This window comes from Zootoca vivipara, chromosome 6 (assembly GCF_965207765.1).
Source record: "Zootoca vivipara chromosome 6, rZooViv2.hap1.1, whole genome shotgun sequence".
NCBI lineage: Eukaryota > Metazoa > Chordata > Lepidosauria > Squamata > Lacertidae > Zootoca > Zootoca vivipara.
In genome coordinates, this window is record NC_142589.1 from 61720028 (window position 1) to 61738951 (window position 18924).

The 18924-nt window shown below is 44.3% G+C and overlaps 1 protein-coding gene across 7 annotated transcripts; it reads left to right on the plus strand.

Annotated features, from left to right (window-relative positions):
• The first annotated feature begins 202 nt into the window (after nt 1-202).
• PIGV (phosphatidylinositol glycan anchor biosynthesis class V) lies at nt 203-18892 on the plus strand. Of its 7 annotated transcripts, none has more exons than XM_035121109.3 (4): nt 203-370; nt 8551-8710; nt 12547-13719; nt 17138-18892. In XM_035121109.3, the coding sequence occupies exons 1-4, from the start codon at nt 321-323 to the stop codon at nt 17426-17428; spliced, it is 1674 nt and encodes a 557-aa protein (XP_034977000.3). In that variant the 5' UTR covers nt 203-320; the 3' UTR covers nt 17429-18892. The 7 variants fall into 7 exon arrangements, with proteins under 7 accessions (XP_034977000.3, XP_088528490.1, XP_088528489.1 ...); XM_088672363.1 differs by having other exon boundaries at nt 207-370; nt 13264-13719; XM_035121115.3 differs by lacking the exon at nt 203-370 and adding an exon at nt 449-582.
• Nucleotides 18893-18924: the final 32 nt, after the last annotated feature.

The following is an 18924-nucleotide window of genomic DNA, read 5'->3' on the forward strand; positions in this document are numbered from 1 at the left end:
GGCACCGCCTGGTGCTGAGGGGGCCTTCGCAGTGCCCACCCATGTTGCCCTTAGCAAAGATGGCGCCTCCTCCCTCGCCCACGGACCGAGTCCTCCGCATGCGGCTCTTTCCCTATGCTTCACAAGGCGGCGGCGGTTGCAACCACCATATTATTATTATTATTTTTTAAAAAAAGTAGAACAGCGTCAACACGCTCCTTATTGTCACTTCCGGTAGAACACCGAAACTATTTTATTTGGTCCCAGTGCGCCACTCCTGCGCTCATGTAAGAGAGAATCGCGGCTAATGGCGGCTTCCAATGTAGAACCATAGACTTGCAATGGCCTTTTTAAAAAGAAGTTTAAAGGACGTCCCGGGTGTAAGTCTATGGTGAGTCTAGCGGCCCCCTCCCTCTCTATGGTTTCGCCTACGTTCTAACGCCGGAAGGGCGGCTGCTCTTGGATTATTGCGCAGGCGCTAAGGGCTTCCTTACCAACGGAAGTGGTTCGTCGCGGGCCGGAAGTAGGAGGAAGAGAGCCTGTGATTGTGTGTGAGACAAGAGACGGAGATGGAGCCGTTGAGTCCCCGCGCTGAGCACTCAGGTTGGGGGGGGAGGAACAGCGGTTGTCGCCGGGGGCCGCCAGCTGAGGGAGAGAGGGGACTGGCTTCTAGACCCTCCTCTGAGAGGCTCGCCCCATAAGCGCCTCCCTACATGGGCTCATCCCATAGGCTGCCGCTTGCCCTATAAGCTCCCTTCTTCCTGCCGAAGGAGAGATGGGGACACGCCCCCCACGCCTGACTCCCCTCCCTCTCTCCTCTCTTAGCTTTCATCCCCATGCTGTCCCCCGCCATAGCCGCTGAGTAACCACTGCTTGGTTGGGCTCCTAAGCAGGTTTCTATGAACATATGAAACCGCCTTTGAGAGGCAGTGTGGTGTAGTGGTTGGACTGTGTTAAACTCTGGAACTCACTCCCACAGGAGGCAGCGTTGGCTTTAAAAGAGAATTATACAAAGTCAAGCGATCAGTAGCTACTAGCCACAATGGGTATGTTCTGCCTCCGCTCTTAGAGGCAGTATACCTCTGAATATCAGTTGCTGCCAGTTGCTGTTGCACTCTGGTCCTATTACAGGCTTCCCAGAAGCAGCTGGTTGCCCACAGTGAGAGCAGGATGATGGAGTAGATCTGCTATTGGCTTGATCCAGCAGGGCTTTTCTTGTGTTCTTACCGCTGACCTGGGTTCACAGATGTGTGACTGAATTGGATGTACATGCAAATAAGGCCAAGGGGTTAGTATTTGCTTCCATGCTCCCTCCTCTGTGACCAGTATGGAAATCTAAACTACTGGCTTTTTACCTGGCTAGGTAAAAAAGAACCCTTCTATCCTGGTGGGCAAGGGATAGAGTGAACTGGCTCGCTTCTTAACAGCTTGCTGTGTTTCTGGGCTGACCATGGAGGAAGTGAATTTTCTCTGTAGCTGGCATAGAAACTTAAGTGGGCTGATGGAGAAGACAAATTGTTGTGTCTGTACTCTTGTCAGTTTGCTCGTTCATCTTGGAATTCTTGGTTGCCTATGGCTACCAGACAAGTTTTTAAATGCAAGGCTTGTGTGAGAGGGGAGGTGCATTTTTCTTTTTCAGTTATGTCCTCCAAGGAGCTCCGGGTGACCTTTGTGGGTGACACTACCCCTTTTATCCTAACAGCCACACTGTGGAGTAGATTAGGCTGGGAGAAAGGTGCGCTTCAAGGTTCAAACAGGTTCAGATCCCTGCTCAGCTCCAAAGCTATGCCAGTGTACCCTGTCTCAGCCTAGCCTATGTTACATTGCACACATTTTCCCTCTCAACACTCAACAGTCTTGACTCTTGACACTACTTTCAATGTTATGCCAGCTAGACACTATGAAAACGACACGGTCTCTACCCGGGTGTCTTACAGTTTACATTTTGACCTTAAATGCAGGGATGGATGATACAAAAATGAGCAGAGGGGAAGTGCCTGAGGAAAATCAGAGTGACAGAGATGTTATATTTTGAGGGAGCGCCTGGTGGTTCATTCGTTTGTCGTTAAACCAAAAGTGGGATGGGACAGAGCTGCTATGCTAGATTCCTGGCAGATGGGTTGCTGTTGTTTGCTGGGAGGGAGAGGGACAAGGTGGCAGGGAGGTGGGTGTGGTTCAAACAATCCAGCAATCCTCCCAATGTGTTTGCATTATGCCAACCTCCCTGCTTCCTTGCTTATACCCCTCATCTGGTAAGCAGCAGTATCCCACCAGCCAGGAAACTAGCCTGGGGGGCTTGCCTGTCACCTTCTTTACACAACTTTAGGTGTCAGGAAAAAAACATTCCTCTTCTTTGGCTAATTAAACAGTTTATGGTCTTTTAAAACTGGAGGGGGCATTGTTGTTATTGTTATGCTATTTATTTTTGTGTTTTTATATTTTAAACCGTCCTTTGATCTTTGGATGAAGGAAAGGGTAGTATAGAAATGTAATTATTATTAATAATAGTGGCTTTGCCTCAGCTGGTGAACTGTGTCAGCTCTAAACCCAGGATTGCAATTTGTGTTAGAGGCAGATGCTTGCGAGTTAAATACAGTGGTACCTCAGCAGCTTGTTTTTTGTCAAGTCTTAAAACCTTAATCTGTCTTCACTCATAGTAGTGGAGGGACAGGTTTAATGAAGCTAGGGTTGTTAAAGAAAGGCTTTCCTAAAGAACTCTGTTTTCATGAAGAACTTCAGAGCAGGTGAGATTGGGAAGGAACAGCAAATAGAAGCTGACCCAAGTTGAAGAGCAACATGGAAGAAACCGTGGGAGGCAAGAGAAGATGATGAGCTTGCGTTAGATGTAAGGAGTAAAAGATTTGGAGTTAAGGGAAGATGTATGATTAGAATGGGGGATCACATTAATAGGGAGGAATAGAAGCCTGGTGGTGGTGAAAAGTGCAGTAAGAAGCCGGTGATGTGTCTGGGGAGTGGGGAACAATTCTGAATTCTTCTCTGTCAACTACTAGGTATTTCTTCTGTTTCCATTTAATCTTTGAAGACTTGATTGCCCTCATCTTCTGACTTCATTACATGATGGTCTCCTGTGTTCTCAGGTTTCCATGCATGAGTGAATGAGTCAAAGTTCAGAGTTGGAGTGCAGGTATTTTATGTATAAGGTGTTAGGCGCCCTGTTAAAAGATCTTGAGCATTACACTTGGGAAGCAATGTTTGCTTGTTAGAGGGTTTCTTGGTATATATGGAAAGTCAGATGGACCACTGTTCTTGTGGTGCTGGGTATCTCCTTGAAAAAATGAATGTTTGAGGAATGCATGTAAATCAGGCATCCCCAAACTTCAGCCCTCCAGATGTTTTGGACTACAATTCCCATCTTCCCCAACCACTGGTCCTGTTAGCTAGGGATCATGGGAGTCGTAGGCCAAAACATCTGGAGGGCCATAGTTTGGGGATGCTTGGTGTAAATGATCATATGAGAAAACAAGAAGTGATCCTCTGATGGTAGGAGGTACAGTGGAACCTCGGTTTACAAACACAATTGGTTCCAGAAGTCTGTTCATAAACCGAAGTGTTCATAAACCGAAGCAAACTTTCCCATTGAAAGTAATGGGAAGTTGATTAATCCGTTCTAGACGAGGAAAAACACCCCCTAAAGCAGCAGGGCCTTCGCTCCGATGCCTTCGCGGAGGCTGGGGAGCGCTCCCTGGCCTCCGCGAAGGCATCGGAGCGAAGGCCCTGCTGCTTTAGGGGGTGTTTTTTCTTGTCTAGAAGGATTAACCGCTTTGCTCCGATGCCTTTGCGGAGGCCGGGGAGCGTTTCCACGACTGGGCTGCAACCGTGAAAGCGCTCCCCGGCCTCTGGGAGGCATCGGAACGAAGGCCCAGCCTCCCCGAAGGTATCGGATGCTCAGTAGGCCTCGGGCACCTCGGTTTACTAACTTCCGGGTTAGGATAGTTCGTATACCGAAAATTCGTAAACTGAGGTGTTCGTAAACCGAGGTTCCACTGTAAAGTGATTTGTTTGCATGAATCTGCTTTTTGACCAGCTTTTAAGCCAGTTTGTTTTCACAGCTTTATAATCAATTTTTGTTCAACAGCACATCAAGGTGAGCTCCCTGTGGCAAAGAAGTCATGACGCTAAAATATCTCTTTAATTTGTTAGTAGTTCCCCGCTCTCCCCGCTCTGGCTCGAATTTGGCCACCAGCCACCTGAATTATCAGCTTAGTGTGCATTCACATATTAGAATATAATGAGTCCGGCACTGGAGGTTCACAGGCCATGTTTCATTATGTGTCAGTGTAGCAAACACCAGGAAATGTGAGCAGCTGCCTGGATGAGTGGTAGTCAGGTGGCAGCCTTTTTGCTTGCTGCTGGTTGGGTCCAGAAATAAACAGTAAATTGCAAGAACTCGGACAAGGAGGAAGATGAATTTCAAGTAAGTCTTCAAAAAGTTTTATTTATGTAATGATAAGATGAATTCAAATAGGAATCAATTCCAGTATGACAGTGAGGCAAAAAAAAAAATCCAGTGAAAAAATCCCAGGACAAGGCCCTATTCCGCCAATTCTTCATCAGCAATGTTTTAATGGTCAGAGTGTACCAAGTATGTTTGCTGCTGGTTGGGAGCAAGTGTATTCAGATTTAGCTAACCACCAGCACACATTGTGCTGTTGCTTTGTGAATTATAGGTCATAAAATCAGCTCTGGGAGGCCACTGTGTTACTGATCTTTGGGATCATGGCCACTGTGTGTGCTTTGGGGAAACCACTTTCAGCCTCCGTTTCCCAGCTGTAAAACAGGACTAATAGGGTCACTGAGGGTATGAAGCACTTTGTAAATTAAAAATGCAATAGATGTATAAAAGAGCATGGCTTTCGGAGAATGGCTGAGAAGCAGAGTTAAAAAGAAAATATAAAATAAGCGATCAATATTGCATAAGTTGCTTATGGTCAGTCTGGGAAGATCACACTGAAATGATGTCAATCAGAGACATGTACTTGAAATTATACCCCAAAGACAAAGTAGCATGGATGATACAAGTGTGGTGCATCCTTAGTTTAGCAACATTGCAAACTCGTAAGAATGTAAGAACTCTGTTAAATTGGAACCAGTTAATCCAATAACTCTCCCACTCAAAAATTAATGTTTAATTTGGAGCAACAGGACCAGTGGTACTATATGTGTGAATGGATGCTGGTGGGGCTCTGACTCTTTGCTTCCAAGTGTATTAATATATTCTACACCAAGATCTTAACAGTATGTACTGAAACTGAGACAAAGCTATTTCTCACTAGTTCCAAAATAGGGAGAAACCATTTTCCCGTTTCTAGAGGGATATTTGTTTTAATACCGGTAAGTGCAAGAAAAAAGAAAAACAATGCAAGAGAATGGAGATGTCTTCTAAAAGTCAGGTACCTGTAGTTGTTTATAATTTAAAGTGAAATATAATAAAATAAAATAACAATACAATGAAACATAACTGATAGCTATTAAAAGCAGCAATAAAATCAAGACCATACGACGAGGCCTTCAAAACACTGGAAAACAAAGAAGGCTTCCCCCTTGGTGCATTAAAACCACCAAAGTTTATGCCAGACGAATGGATGGGGAGAGAGTGCCACAGATGATGTGACCTGACTCTTCCTGGTAGCCACCCCCACCTCCCCTCCAAAGATGGAGGCACCCAGAGCTGGCCCTGTGGTGAAGATGTTCATGATTATGCTTTGCCTTTCTGTGCAGAGCAGTTACAGTGCATGCAACCTCTCTCCGCTCCTATGAAACAAAATAAACATTTTTTTATAAAAAAAATCCATACAAAATCCCTGGTCAAAACCAACAAAACCAATCGTTATAAAAGCACAGAAGTTCATTCCAGCCCAAGAGCCTTCAAGAAAGGTGCACAATTCATACACAAATCAAATCTTTCTGTAGGTTTTTTTGTGGGTGGGGAACGTTTAAAAAACCCTTTAACCTCAGACAGCAATACTTATTTCCATTAAAATAGGTATATGCTGAAAAGGAAACTGCTTTTAAAGAAATAACCTCTGCAGAGGCTGTGTCCAAAAAAAAGTGGTGGGTGGGACAGCATTGCAATAAGGAAATTAAAGTGACTCAAAACGGAGGGGAAACAAACTACAGTACATCTTTTCTTTAGTCAAAAGAAATGGGCAGGTGAAGAGAATTAATTAGACTTATTAATAGAAGTATACTGAGAACTGAATTCCTGCGTTATTTTTACTATCTTAATCTACAGGATAAATGTAAATACATGGAGAGATGCTTTATAAAAGAGTTCAATGTGTGCATGGCCATGGATTTTATCAGGGAATCCTGTATTATCACATATCTATAATTTGATTGCCTCAGCAGTGCAAGGTGTGGAAAGGTACCAACACAGTGAGTGCCTGGTGCCCTCTGGTGGCAACTAGGCTACAGTGCAGAACTTAAAAACCATTTCATAGTTCCATTTTAAAGGATTAAAAAAAACACAAAATCTGCCGTCTGGCTTTTTAGATTTGCATGCTGTTCTTGACAAGAGGGGATAAAAATGGAGGTAGAGAAGACAGGTCAATGTTTTCAATAACAAACTACTCCTGACTAGAAATAAGAAATGTTGCCAGGCTTAAATTTGCATAAGTTTTTTTTATTTAAAAAAACACTCAAATATTTTCTCAGTGCTTCTGCCACAGATGACTGCTTGGCTGTACTCATAGTAGAAAAGCAAGCCTGCTTGATAGTCTTTCGCTGATGTGGTGGGAGGTTTTACTTCCTTTTCTGTCCTTGGGGACAGCTCTAGCTGTTTCATCATGTTGCACAAAGCCTTTCTCTTTCATGTGCAGCAAGTTCCAGCTCTCTTTCCATTATGAGGAATAGGATGGGTATGAAGGAAGGGTTTGTATATTACAACAACCCCGGGGAGGAGGTCCAGTGTGTGTCTGCACATAAAGACACATTGCACACACACTTCCGGGATCCTTGTAGATGAAGGCCAGATCAACAATTATTGGTCTGGAGGGCATGTTTTGCTCCTAACACCAAAACTCTGATAGTTAAATAGAGTTTGCTGTTCAGAGCTAGTTATGCCAGTCAGTAGCAGATAGGGCTCTCAGTGGCTCTTACTAATGATAGCTAAACAGATCCTGCTGAGTACCAGATGCTGGCACATATAGGAAGGGCTGTTGTCTTTGTGCTCTGCTGGTGAAGTTCCCGGAAGCATCTGGTGGGTCACTGTGGAAAACAGGATCCTGGATTTAGATGGACTGTTGCTCTGATCCAGCTGGCTCTTTTCTTTTTTTACAGTCTGCTTCTCTTGAGTGTAACTCATTACTTTGCCATTCACCTCTATGGGGAAATTGTTCGTTCATACAGGAGCAAGTAAAGGTACACTGAGTAGCCCCTTCTGGCATGGAGGATAAACCTGCTCTCTTACTTTGGTGACTCCAGCCGCTGATAATCAAGCCTGCCCCTATTGCATTGCTGTACCCACTTCAACTCAATTTCCCCAGGTTTTGTTCAGTGTCTTACATTGTAAACAAATTTAATAAATAATAATAATAGATCATCCTGTGATCCTCAGATGAAGAGCGGTATATAAATTTAAATAATAATAATAATAATAATAATAATAATAATAATAATAATATCATTGCCAAACTTGGCACAAGTGTTACCAAGTTAGGCAACTGTCTTTGTTGATGTTGGATATTGAGTGCCATTTTGAATCAAATGTAACTTTGGCATGACTTTGTCCAATTTTCGGTGTGACAGGTCCAAACACACAAATTGCTGTATCCATATAAAAATCATGATTTATTGTTGTTGTTTCTAAGAATTCCCAGGCAGTACCAGACACTCCCCACAGGTATTTATGTAAACAGGTTCCTGTTTATGTCTGTCATTATGATGGATAGTGTGTGTGTGCATGGAGGAAGTGTGCGGTTAAACTATGTCATTCCCTACCATATCACAATGATAACCACCAGGAAAATGGCTAGGTAGTGCAGTCAAGTGTTAGCTTTGTTTCTTTAGCTACAGTTAAATCCCATCTTTACTCCAAGGAGTTCAAAGCAGCACATGTGGTTCTTCCATTTTATCTGTCTTAACAATGCTATTAGCCTAGAGATGGGGACTGCCCCAAGGTCACCCTATGTACTACAGCATCACAGGGGCCAACCAGATGCGTCCTCTGGGAAGCCCAGAAGAATGACCTGAGAGCAACAGCAATGCTCCCCACTTGTAATTCCCAGCTACTGATATTCAGACGCATGATGCTTTTGCCAGTGGAGGTAGAGTATAGCCACCATGGCTTGTAGCCATTGATAACATTATCGTGCATGAATCTGTCTAACCCTATTTTAAAGCCATCCAAGTTGTTGCCCACCACTACCTCATAGCTGAGTGGAATTTGAACCTGTATCTCCTTCATCACCCAGTGGTTAGAGTCTAGCCACTACATCACACCTGCTCTCTTAGTTCAGAGAACGAGTGTGGAAACCATTATTTGCCTGCCATTGACAAACATGGTGCAAGTATTATCCTGCGTGATGTTGAATTTATTATTATTGATTTCAGGTTTCAAAATCTCTCCGTGGATTTTCCTGCATGGAAGGCAGTGGTGACCCATTGGATGACCTCCAAGGTCAGAATGCTGCAGAGGAAGGAAGGAGACCCTCGTTGCCAAGAGGTGGTTTGGTTTGCAGTGCTTTGCAGAGTGCTCACACTTTTCCTCCAGGCAAGTCCGCTAATACTAAGCACTCAAGTATACAATCTCACTGAAACATAACCTGCCTGGCATTCTCAGATCAGGACATCAAAAATAAATACTGGGTTCTTTTTCATATGTTTAAAGATCTCATGTTTAAAATTTTCAAAAGGTAGTATATCTGTTCTAGATAGAGAGGGGTCATACCTAGGTTAGTGTTGGAGCACATGCCTTTCCTGCAGAAATTTGCAGGTTAAAACTCTATAAACATTTCCAGTTAGAATGATCAGTGTAGAGAGTCTGGGACAAGTGGGACCCACCAAGGATCTGTATTATGGGGCTGCTGTTTTTTAACTTGCTCATAAATGATATGGGGTTTGGGGTGAGCTGTGTGTTGACGCAAGTATGCCAATGATACTAAAAGTATAAAAAACGGGATTGTGAAAATGATCAAGGAGCTGTCGCAAATCCCATGAAAAGGAAAGATTTCAGCATTGGAGCTTTTTAGCTTAGAAAAAGGGTAAATAAGGAGGGGAGAGATGATAGAAATGTATAAAAATTATGCATGGCGTGGAGAAATGGAAAAGAGAGACGTTTTTTAAGTACTTTTTCATCAGCACATAGTTTGTTATTCTAAGGCATTTGCTGCCATGCAATGTAGTGATGGCCACCAACTTAGATGGCTAGTCCAGCTGGTCTGGCAGAACCCTAGGACCATCTCTAGCCATTGCAGCTGAAGCTTCTTCTGTCTGCTAGTGTCCTTCAGTGGTGCAGGAAATATAGCGGCTGGGCCCTGTTGCTACAGTTCCCCGTCTGAAACTGTGGACACATCATAGCTTTACAGGTTACATAAATGATTTTAGAACTCCCCCAAAAGGTGTAGTTTTTGGAGTGTGTATGAGTAAGAATGGCATTCCCTCAGCGAATCAAACAGAAACGCAGCAGGAAGCTTCTGCAGGTTATTTGTTTGGATGTACAGAATTCATGTGTTGTGGCATAATAGTGTACTCTCCATCACGTACTCAATAGTTTGGGAATAACTGGTTTATGTACTTCCAAATGTAGGTCTGCAGATATGATGTGGACTACATACTTTAAAAAATGAAAACAAAATATTCTCAATAATCCATATTCTGTTCCGGAGAGCTAATCCTATGCAGAATTTCTGAAGATTAGTAGCTGTGCCTTTGTAATCTCTGAGCAGGCAAGATTTCCCTCCCTAGCTATTCTTGTGCTCAGAGGAACGTGAAGCAGGAGCTTTGTCTACATAATAGGTATTTGACATTTAAATTAGGCATATTTTTACTGCAATAGCAAGGGAGGCCCTGAAAAGGGAGCACCCTGTGCATTTTGCCAAAGATACCACTTTTTCTCACAAAATCTCAACCAACCTGTGAACCAGAAGCACTGCTCTCAGGCTGATAGGAATGTTGCTCCCAATTTATCTGCAGTGATGGCAACCAGAAATTCAGCTAACCTAAGTCATTGGCAGTGTAAGATGAGTCTTCACAAGGATTAAGGCATTAGGGTTTTGGGGTGGCTAGAACCAAAATTAAATGCAGCCTGTAGGGTTAAGGCAGCCTTCCCCAACTTGGTGTCCTCCAGATGTTTTGGCCTATAACTCCCATTATACCTGACTCTGCTGGTTGGGGCTGACAGGAGTTGGAGTCAGCAGCAGCTGAGGACACCAAGCTTGGGGAAGTTGGATTGAGTCAAGGCTAAAGCAAACAGCACATACAAGTTCTGAGATGTCATACTTGTGTAGGATGAGAAAACCAGGGTAAACTGGAGCCAGAGTAAGCCATTACTAAGAATTCAGTTATGTGAGAGTGAATTGAGGAGAGATGGAAGAGAAACAATGCATTTCTGTGCCCCCAATTATGGAATTTCTACCCAAAAGAAGTCAGACTGATGCCGTCCCTGATGGCTTTTGTGCAGGCAGTGAAACACTTGCTTCATTTCCCCCCCTATTCTAAATCATGGTGTTAACTTCTCTATTCTCCTTGGTTTACAACCTTTAGGTTTAATTTTGTTTAAAATTAGGTTGCAGGAGGCTAGCTTGGGAGATGGAAATCTATGGCTTCTACTCACATGACTCAGGAGCTTAGGAAGTTCCCTGCTGGATCAGGACAAAGCCCATTAAATCCAGCGTCCTGCTTCACGTAGTGGCCAGCTAGAAGTTGCTGGAGAGCCACTGCCAGACAGAGTAGATGGTGCAGCGCTAAATGGGCAAATAGGCTAAACTGTTATAAGGCCGTCTCCCATGTCCCTGTGTTGTACATGGGGCATATTAACACAGTATGCTGGCCAAAGAGTGTTGCATATTCCAGCCTTAGAAGAACTTGGTGGAATGCAGCTTCATCGTGACAGCTACAATGGGATCCTACTAAAGTTCCTTGTAGGGCCATAGGTAAGTTCTGGCACTGGGAACTATGCCAAATACACACACAGTTGATGCCAGACAGACTGCTAGCAGGAGAATTCCTTTTTGGTCCCTCATAGCTTGTGCTGGGTATTGTCGTCTGGCCAGCCAAACAGCCAGAGGGTTGTTTTTTATGGAAAGGCATGACTGCCTTTATTGAGTTTGATTTCATTAGATGTGTGGCTCTCTCTGTTCCTTGTGTGCCAACACATAATTGGATTCATTGCACAAAGGAAACCCCCGAGTTTGACATTTCTGAATGCTTAGTCTGGCTCGGCAAGTTGGAATGACTTTTCATTTGGCAGATGATCTCAGTGCACATTTAGAAATTTCCGTCTTTGGCATGTTGCTCTTTTCTCCCACAGATTAACAAGAGGTACAAAGCATCCTCACTGATCAGTTGTTTCCCCCCCTGAGCACCTTCATCTTGGCATAGAGGACTGCTGGCTTAGCATAGTGGCTAAGTTGCTGGTTCAGATGCCACCTCTGCCATGAACTCATGAAACAGTCTTAGTTTCGGCCCCGCATCTGCAATATGGTGATAGTAATACTGGCACCCCTTACTTGGTTGTTGTAAGGATTGCAAAATACCAAGAAGAGAGCCTTCTTGGTAGTGGTGCCCTTCCTGTAGAACGCCTTCCCTTCAGATGTCAAAGAAATAAACAACTATCTGACTTTTAGAAGACATCTTTAGGCAGCCCTGTTTAGGGAAGTTTTTTAAGGATTGATGGTTTTAATCATGTTTTAAGATACGTTGTAAGCTGCCCAGAGTGGCTGGGGAAACCCAGCCAGATGGGTGGGGTAGTATTATTATTATTAGTAGTAGTAGTAGTAGTAGTAGTAGTTACTTAACCCACTTCTTGAATCTTATCCATTATATGCAGTTTGCGGTCTGTTGGAGAAAGTCTAGAAGACATTAAAAGTTGTTTCCAATGCTAGTCCTGTTTGAAGTGGGGCCTTTGGGTGGTCTTCAGATAAGTTTTACTCAGAGTAGATACACTGAAATTAATGACTAAGTTAAGTCCATTAATTTCAGTAGGTCTACTGTTGAGTGAAAAGTGGAAGTTAATGGACATGATTAACTTAGGTTCATTAACTTCAGTGGGTCTACTCTGCATAGCACTTAGTTGGACACTACCCTAAGGAAAAACATTGGTGGCTAAAGAAAAAAGTTCCCCTACTGCTGCATTTGCCCAAGTTGTAGGTTCTCCCATTTTCCCACTAGAAATGCCTCTAAAACAGCCCCTGCATGAGAAATTGCCCCAGACCCGGACGTAATGCCTGCAAGTCCTTGTTTGGGGCAGGGGATAACTTGTTGTGAGGCTTTGAATTCCCTGGTCAGGTTCAGGTCCCAAATCAGAGGGAATATGTTGTTTTTGTGAGGGAGGGGAGCAGGACGTTGGCTTGGCTGTCATTTTCTATCCTTTCTTCCCACTCCTCCCAGGCCCTTTTCAACCTCCTGATCCCCGACCATGCTGCTGATGCCTTCTCTCCACCCCGTTTGTCTGAGTACGGGTTTTGCGACTGGATCTTGGAATGGCTCCTGGGAGGCCTGTCACGGTGGGATGCGGAGCACTTCTTGTTTATAGCTGAGCACGGCTACGTGTATGAGCACAATTGTGCCTTCTTCCCCTTGTTTCCCTTGAGCCTGCGAGCGGCAGCGGAAACGGTGCTGTGGCCCTTCAAAGGCTTCTTATCTCTCCGGACCCGCCTGCTCCTTTCTGGAGCTCTGCTCAATGGCCTGTTCTCTGCCTGGGCAGCATGGACTCTGTATAAGCTCAGCTGCGCAGTCCTGCAGTGCCGCAGGAAGGCGTTCCTGTCAGCCATCCTCTTCTGCCTCACCCCTGCAAACGTCTTTATGGCAGCTGCTTATTCAGAAAGCATGTTTGTCCTCCTAGTGTTTGGCGCTATGTGGCGGCTAGAGAAAGGGCAGCATTGGGCCAGCACCCTTCTCTTTTCGCTAGCTGCTGGCGTGCGTTCCAACGGACTGATCAATGCTGGGTTCCTCCTCTATGCCCAGACAAAACTCTTTACCTCCCAGCTGCAGGCGAGGACAGGAACTGGAGTAAAGCCGCCACAGATCTTGGGTCAATTCCTAAACCTGGTAGCTTCCCTGGTGGTGATGTCTGCCTCTGTTTTCCTGCCATTTGCTTTGTTTCAGTTCTGGGCATACCTTCGGTTCTGCAACACCACATTTAGCCCTGAGTATGCTGTGCCGGACCCACTGTTGCAACTGGCTGTACATAAGGGGTATCGTGTAGCAGCCTCAAATGGTGTGGCACCACCATGGTGCTCCTGGAACTTTCCTGTGCTCTACACTTACATTCAAGATACTTACTGGAATGTCGGCTTCCTCAGGTACTTTGAGCCCAGACAGATCCCCAACTTCCTGCTAGCTGCACCCGCCATTGTGCTGGGCTCCTGGGCAGCCTGGTGGTACATCGCTGCAAACCCCTGGCACTGCCTAACACTTGGCCTGCTGAGAAGAAAGACTGAAGGAATGAAGGGAAAGGACTTGAGCAAGCCAGCTACTGGTTTTTACTCTCCTGGTGTATTTGTTTACATGGTCCACGCAACAGTTCTGTTGGTGTTTGGGACCTTCTGCATGCATGTGCAGGTGAGTTTTGCATATTCTTGAAGGGCTATCAAATAGCAGGGTGGTGGCAACCTGAGCAAAAGTGTATCATGGTGTTGCCAGTCCAGCCTGGCATAAAACCTTGAACTCTGCTTCAAAGGGATACACACTATGCAGGAGCAAATGGTCAGCAGGAAGTGGTAGCCAATCTCTGACCCAAGACATTCAGACTTGAATATTTTTTAAGGTGTGCATCTTACAGTACTCATTTTGTGTGTATTCTGAATACTAATATGTCACATAGCCCCAAGACTTTGGCCTTTCCCAGCTCTGTTAACCTAACATTCCTTGAACTAGAGATGAACCCTGAGTCCCTTTATGTGCTAAGCAAGTATGCTAGTATAGCCTTCGCATATATTAGGGTGAGAGACCTTAGGTCATGGTAGAGCATGTGCACTGCATGGACGGGGGCCAGGTTTCAGTCCTTGACATGTCCAGATTAAAGAGTGGCAGGTGATGAAAATGACCTGAAACCTTGAAGAGCCCCAGCTGCCAGACTATTGGGCTAAATGGATGATAATCTGACCTGGTATAAAACTGTGCAATTTGCCAATGAGCAGTTAATCTAGCTTTGGGTTAAGTACCAAGCAGGAGTGAAACAAAGGAACTAGAAGCAGTTAGCTTGGAAAAACAATGATTCTTAAGTTCAAATATGGGGGGAAAGGGTACTGTAAAAGAAGAAAGGTGGTACTCTTCTCCCAGGGAAATCAACAATATTTTAATAACAGCTGCTGAAATTTGAACTGTGCAGCAAAGAATACTTCATACTTCTAGGCAGCAGACCTCAGTGATGAACTAGGTTGCCTGAGAAAACAGTGAATTCCCCTGCTTTTAGGGAGCAGCTGCATTATTTAGGCTGTGCAGATGTACATGGAAAAAGGAGTGGGTGTGGACTTTTAGTTAGCTGTTAAAGTTATGAATTGCTTTCTGCAGCAAAAAATCGAGAAGCGATTTACAAAATTGAAATACAAAAGTAAAATTCAGTAATAAACATACTGAAAACACAACCAAAGTATAAACATCTAATCGTCGAAACTTTTTAAACACTTAGAATCTGGGGTGAGGGGAAACTGGCCTTGTGCTTGATATTCAGACAGGTCAGAAATCACTGATGTGCAAATCTGCCTCTTGGTGGAAGCCAGAAAAATAGGCTATGCTCTCAGCTTCATTTAAGGCAGAAGGTGTGTGTTTAAAAAGGGCGTGGTTTCCTCAGTGACCTCACAGTTGAAATTTATACACCCTTTAAAGATGGAGAAGTGCCTCTCATTAGATTTGCAGTCTGATTCTGTGCGTGCTTATTTGGAAGCAAAGCCACAGATTTCAGAAAGGATTACTCCGAGATTATTGTGCATCTGCAGATTACTGTGTATGGGGCTGGAGCCTTAGGCTGTGGGATTTCTTTTTGACTATGCATGCATAGGATCTAGTGATATGAGCCCCATCTTATGCTCTGTTGTGGAGCAGCAGCAGGATGAAGTATTGAAGCCTGGGCTTCCAGAGGTGATACGTTTCTCCACTTCTACACCAAAGCAGGCCCTGCTGTTTGCTGTTGCCACTAGGTTAACCTTGCCACTAGGTTAAAAAGTCCCTGTGCTGTTCAGCATTGGAACATTGGTCAAGGGGTGCTTTGAGAGTTTGGGATGAATGCAGTGGAGGTGAGGCTACCCCGTTAGGATTTTAAAATAGCAAAAACATCTGTTTGTGAGCTGCATTCATGCTCTTGCAACAGATGCAGCTCCCCAGCAATCTATCATTTTCAAGCCAGGCCAGCTCTCTCACACACCCAGCCTGTCACCTAGGAATAAGGCGATCTACTACCAATCACCCTTGGGGAGTGCCATCACTCTCAACACACCCCAAAGGAACAACCCAAAGTGGCTGCCCCCATAGGGCTGGCTCACTGGCAATGACCAATCACCGACAGCAGTCTCCAAATAAATAGGTTTCCTCCCTGCAAACTAGCTACACCTATGGCAAAGTTCTTGCTCTTCCCTAATGGGCTAGCTGGCCAAAGATGGCTCCTCTGATAGACTGCTATTCTCAAGGTTCAGCTAAAGTGGCTGGGCAGGCTAAGGTTAGTATTCACCTCCCAAGTGAGAACTAGTGTTATGTATTGAGCGCCATAATGCTCCTGCTTTAAATTTCAATCACTGGGTAGTCTCGGGTAAGCTTCTGTTCACTCATCCTTATCTACTTGCCTGCAATATGTGGGTGGTCATATCAGCCTGCCTTACAGGACTTGTTGTAAGGATTACTAAGATAATGTATGTGGAATGCTTTTGAACACTCAGGAAAAGCACTATATAAATACTATGCAATGAGTATTATTACTTATTGTAGCATCTTGATAGCTATGGGAGCAGCAGCTCACTGGTTCCTGGCATTAATTCCAAATGATAATTTTTATTGGGTTGATGATTTTTAAATTTATATAATGCTCTGTCCTGGTGAAAACTCTGTTTAAAGGGTTGCCATAGACTAGGCATCCCCAAACTGCGGCCCTCCAGATGTTTTGGCCTACAACTCCCATGATCCCTAGCTAACAGGACCAGTGGTCAGGGATGATGGGAACTGTAGGCCAAAACATCTGGAGGGCCGAAGTTTGGGGATGCCTGCCATAGAAAGTGGTCATCACCTCTTCCCTGGAAGTGCTTTAAGAGAGAGAAAGTTACAAGAAAGGGGAAGTAGGGAATTCCCCTAGATTCTGGGCAGCAAGAGTTGTCTTGTGTTTGCTTAATCACTTCCTCTTTTGAGCCTGGTGGTTAGCAGCTTCAGAAGTCAGGGGAATGGTAGAAAAGGCACATGCTGGAAGGCGCATGCCAGAACCAAACTTCCAACTGAGTCATAATTTATCCTTATTCCATAATAATTCTCCTTCAAACTGTGAGCTTTGATCCAGAAACCCATTTTGCAATTTGTTTTCAAAGGGTCTCATTCTCAGCACCCATCAGCTAATCAGCACAGAGAGGAAGCTCCTTTTAAGGTACACTCTCAGCTCCAGTCAGCAGTGCACCTTCAAATGGACTTGCTTTCAGCACCCATCAGTACTCCCAATCCCAGCCATGTGCCATGCCTACTAGGGCCCATGAGCCAGAAGTTCCCCAGCGCTGCAGTATACTATACTGCTGGCTTGATAAACTGATAAATATGCAGAAATTATAAAGTGGCATGCAGTTACATGTAGAAAGGACAGTATTTACCGGTAATTCTTTTCTGGGAAGAACAGAAGATCTTAAATGTTGAGGCTGTCCCTGCCCTAAATCTGGCAAATGGTTCAGATCACTTCACCTGCATCTTGTGCTCTTTCTTAAAAGGGGATTTACGGTATGTATCTTGGAATTATGTTGAAAAGTCTTGGGCATGTGCATAATGAAATAACGTCTTCAATTTTTAATAATAGGTCCTTACCAGATTTTTGGGCTCCTCTTCTCCAGTACTTTATTGGTTCTGTGCTCATCTCCTTCATGACTATGAGCCTTTGCTACAAAATGGGAGCCAATCTTCACAGCATGGAACACCCCTCTCAGATAAGCCCTCTCTTCCTAACTGGAACAGAAATGAAAACCCTGTGCTCGCACTTCTGTACAACTGGAGGCAGACTACCACACTCACCAAGTGCATTCTGGGATATGTCCTTTCCTATTGGATGTTGGGGCTGGTCCTTCACTGCAATTTTTTCCCATGGACATAAGTTTGTAGAACTGAGGAAGCCAACTAGATCATTTACTGAGCATCTTTCACCTTGTCAGTGTTGAGGCTAATTAGCATCTACATGAAACTGCTAGGAGAGAGTTGGAGCTCAGTGTCACCTGTGTGCTGATGACAACAAAATGTGCTAATTCCTCTCTTCTCCAGCCAAGCCAGAGAGAGTATTGAAGTGTTTTGTTTTTTCCTCCCAATAGACACTCAGCACTGTACAGTCATACCTCTGGATACGGTGCGAATGCTGCGGGTTGTGTACAACACGGGTTACAAATGCGCCGAACCCAGAAGTAACGGAACAGATCACTTCCGGGTTTGGCGGTTTGCGCATGTGCAGAAGCAGCGAATGACATCATGCGCAGAAGTGCAGGCGCGGGTTCCGTACTGCTCAGGTTGCAAACGGGGCTCCGGAACGGATCCCATTCGCAACCAGAGGTACCACTGTAGTTATTGAGCATACTTAGTCTGCAGTTGGCTTTTGTCATTCCTCCCCACCTTGTGTATGGAATTGTCATTCTGTAAATCTTTGGGTTCTTCCACACCTGCTGATATCTCCGTCTTGTGCTTGCATGGTGCTATTTTGGTTATATTAAGAAATGACAATCTGGATTGGTTTTCTGTTGGTATGTAGGGTGGGGCAAACAAAGTTATTTTTAATCCAGATAGAGGTGTTCTTGGTTAGAAGAGCTACCACTCTGGGAATAAGAGTTCTTTCTGTCTTGGAGGGCGGTTCACTTCCCTTAAAAACTCAGGTTCACAGCTTGGGAGTTCTCGTAGATTCACTCTTAGGTATTCAGGCAGGGGCTGTGGGTAGGACACCTTAGGCTGCTGTGCCTGCTGAGGTTCCCAGAGAGTAATCACAGTAGCACATGCCTTGGTTGCATCAAGATTTAGATTGCTGCAGTATGTTCTACATGGGGCTACCTTTGAAGTGTTTATAAACTTCAGTCAGTCTGAAACACAATAGTTAAAAGCCAGTTATTGAGAGCACATCTCATTTTGAGCCCAATCTCCTCTCATTTGAGCCCAACTACTTACAGTATTAAGATCAGCTGGAGAGATCACGAAGAACTGGAAATCCCTGCTATTAACCTTTTTTGTTGGTACCACAAGGTTTGGAATCTGGCACTGATGGAGAAGCTACCGTAACTCACAGATTTAAGGTGCTACAAAATGGAACTGAGTTGGACAAATTTCAGGATACATGGTAGATTACACAGACCACCAAGGACAAAAATGTTTGTAAACCTCCAGCCACACATGGCCAACTACAGCTAAGTACTTTGGGCTCAGAGATACAATAGAAACAAAAATCAACTAATGAACTCTCTATACTATGGTACTTTGAACCTGATGATTTTATGCAACATTATATGGTGAACTGTCCATTGTTACAGGTACATATGTTTGTAATTTTGTATCAAAATCAATAAAATACTTTTTACAAAATCTACTGAAGAGTGTCTCCTTTGCATCCTGTCTGTA

Bases quoted from the DNA above. Each gene is read 5' to 3' on its own strand.
- PIGV (XM_035121109.3), top strand. From the start codon at position 321: ATGGCCTTTTTAAAAAGAAGTTTAAAGGACGTCCCGGGTGTAAGTCTA. The intron at 371-8,550 runs GTGAGTCTAGCG...TATTGATTTCAG, and splicing joins GTCCCGGGTGTAAGTCTATG to GTTTCAAAATCTCTCCGTGG. The intron at 13,720-17,137 runs GTGAGTTTTGCA...TTTTAATAATAG, and splicing joins CCTTCTGCATGCATGTGCAG to GTCCTTACCAGATTTTTGGG.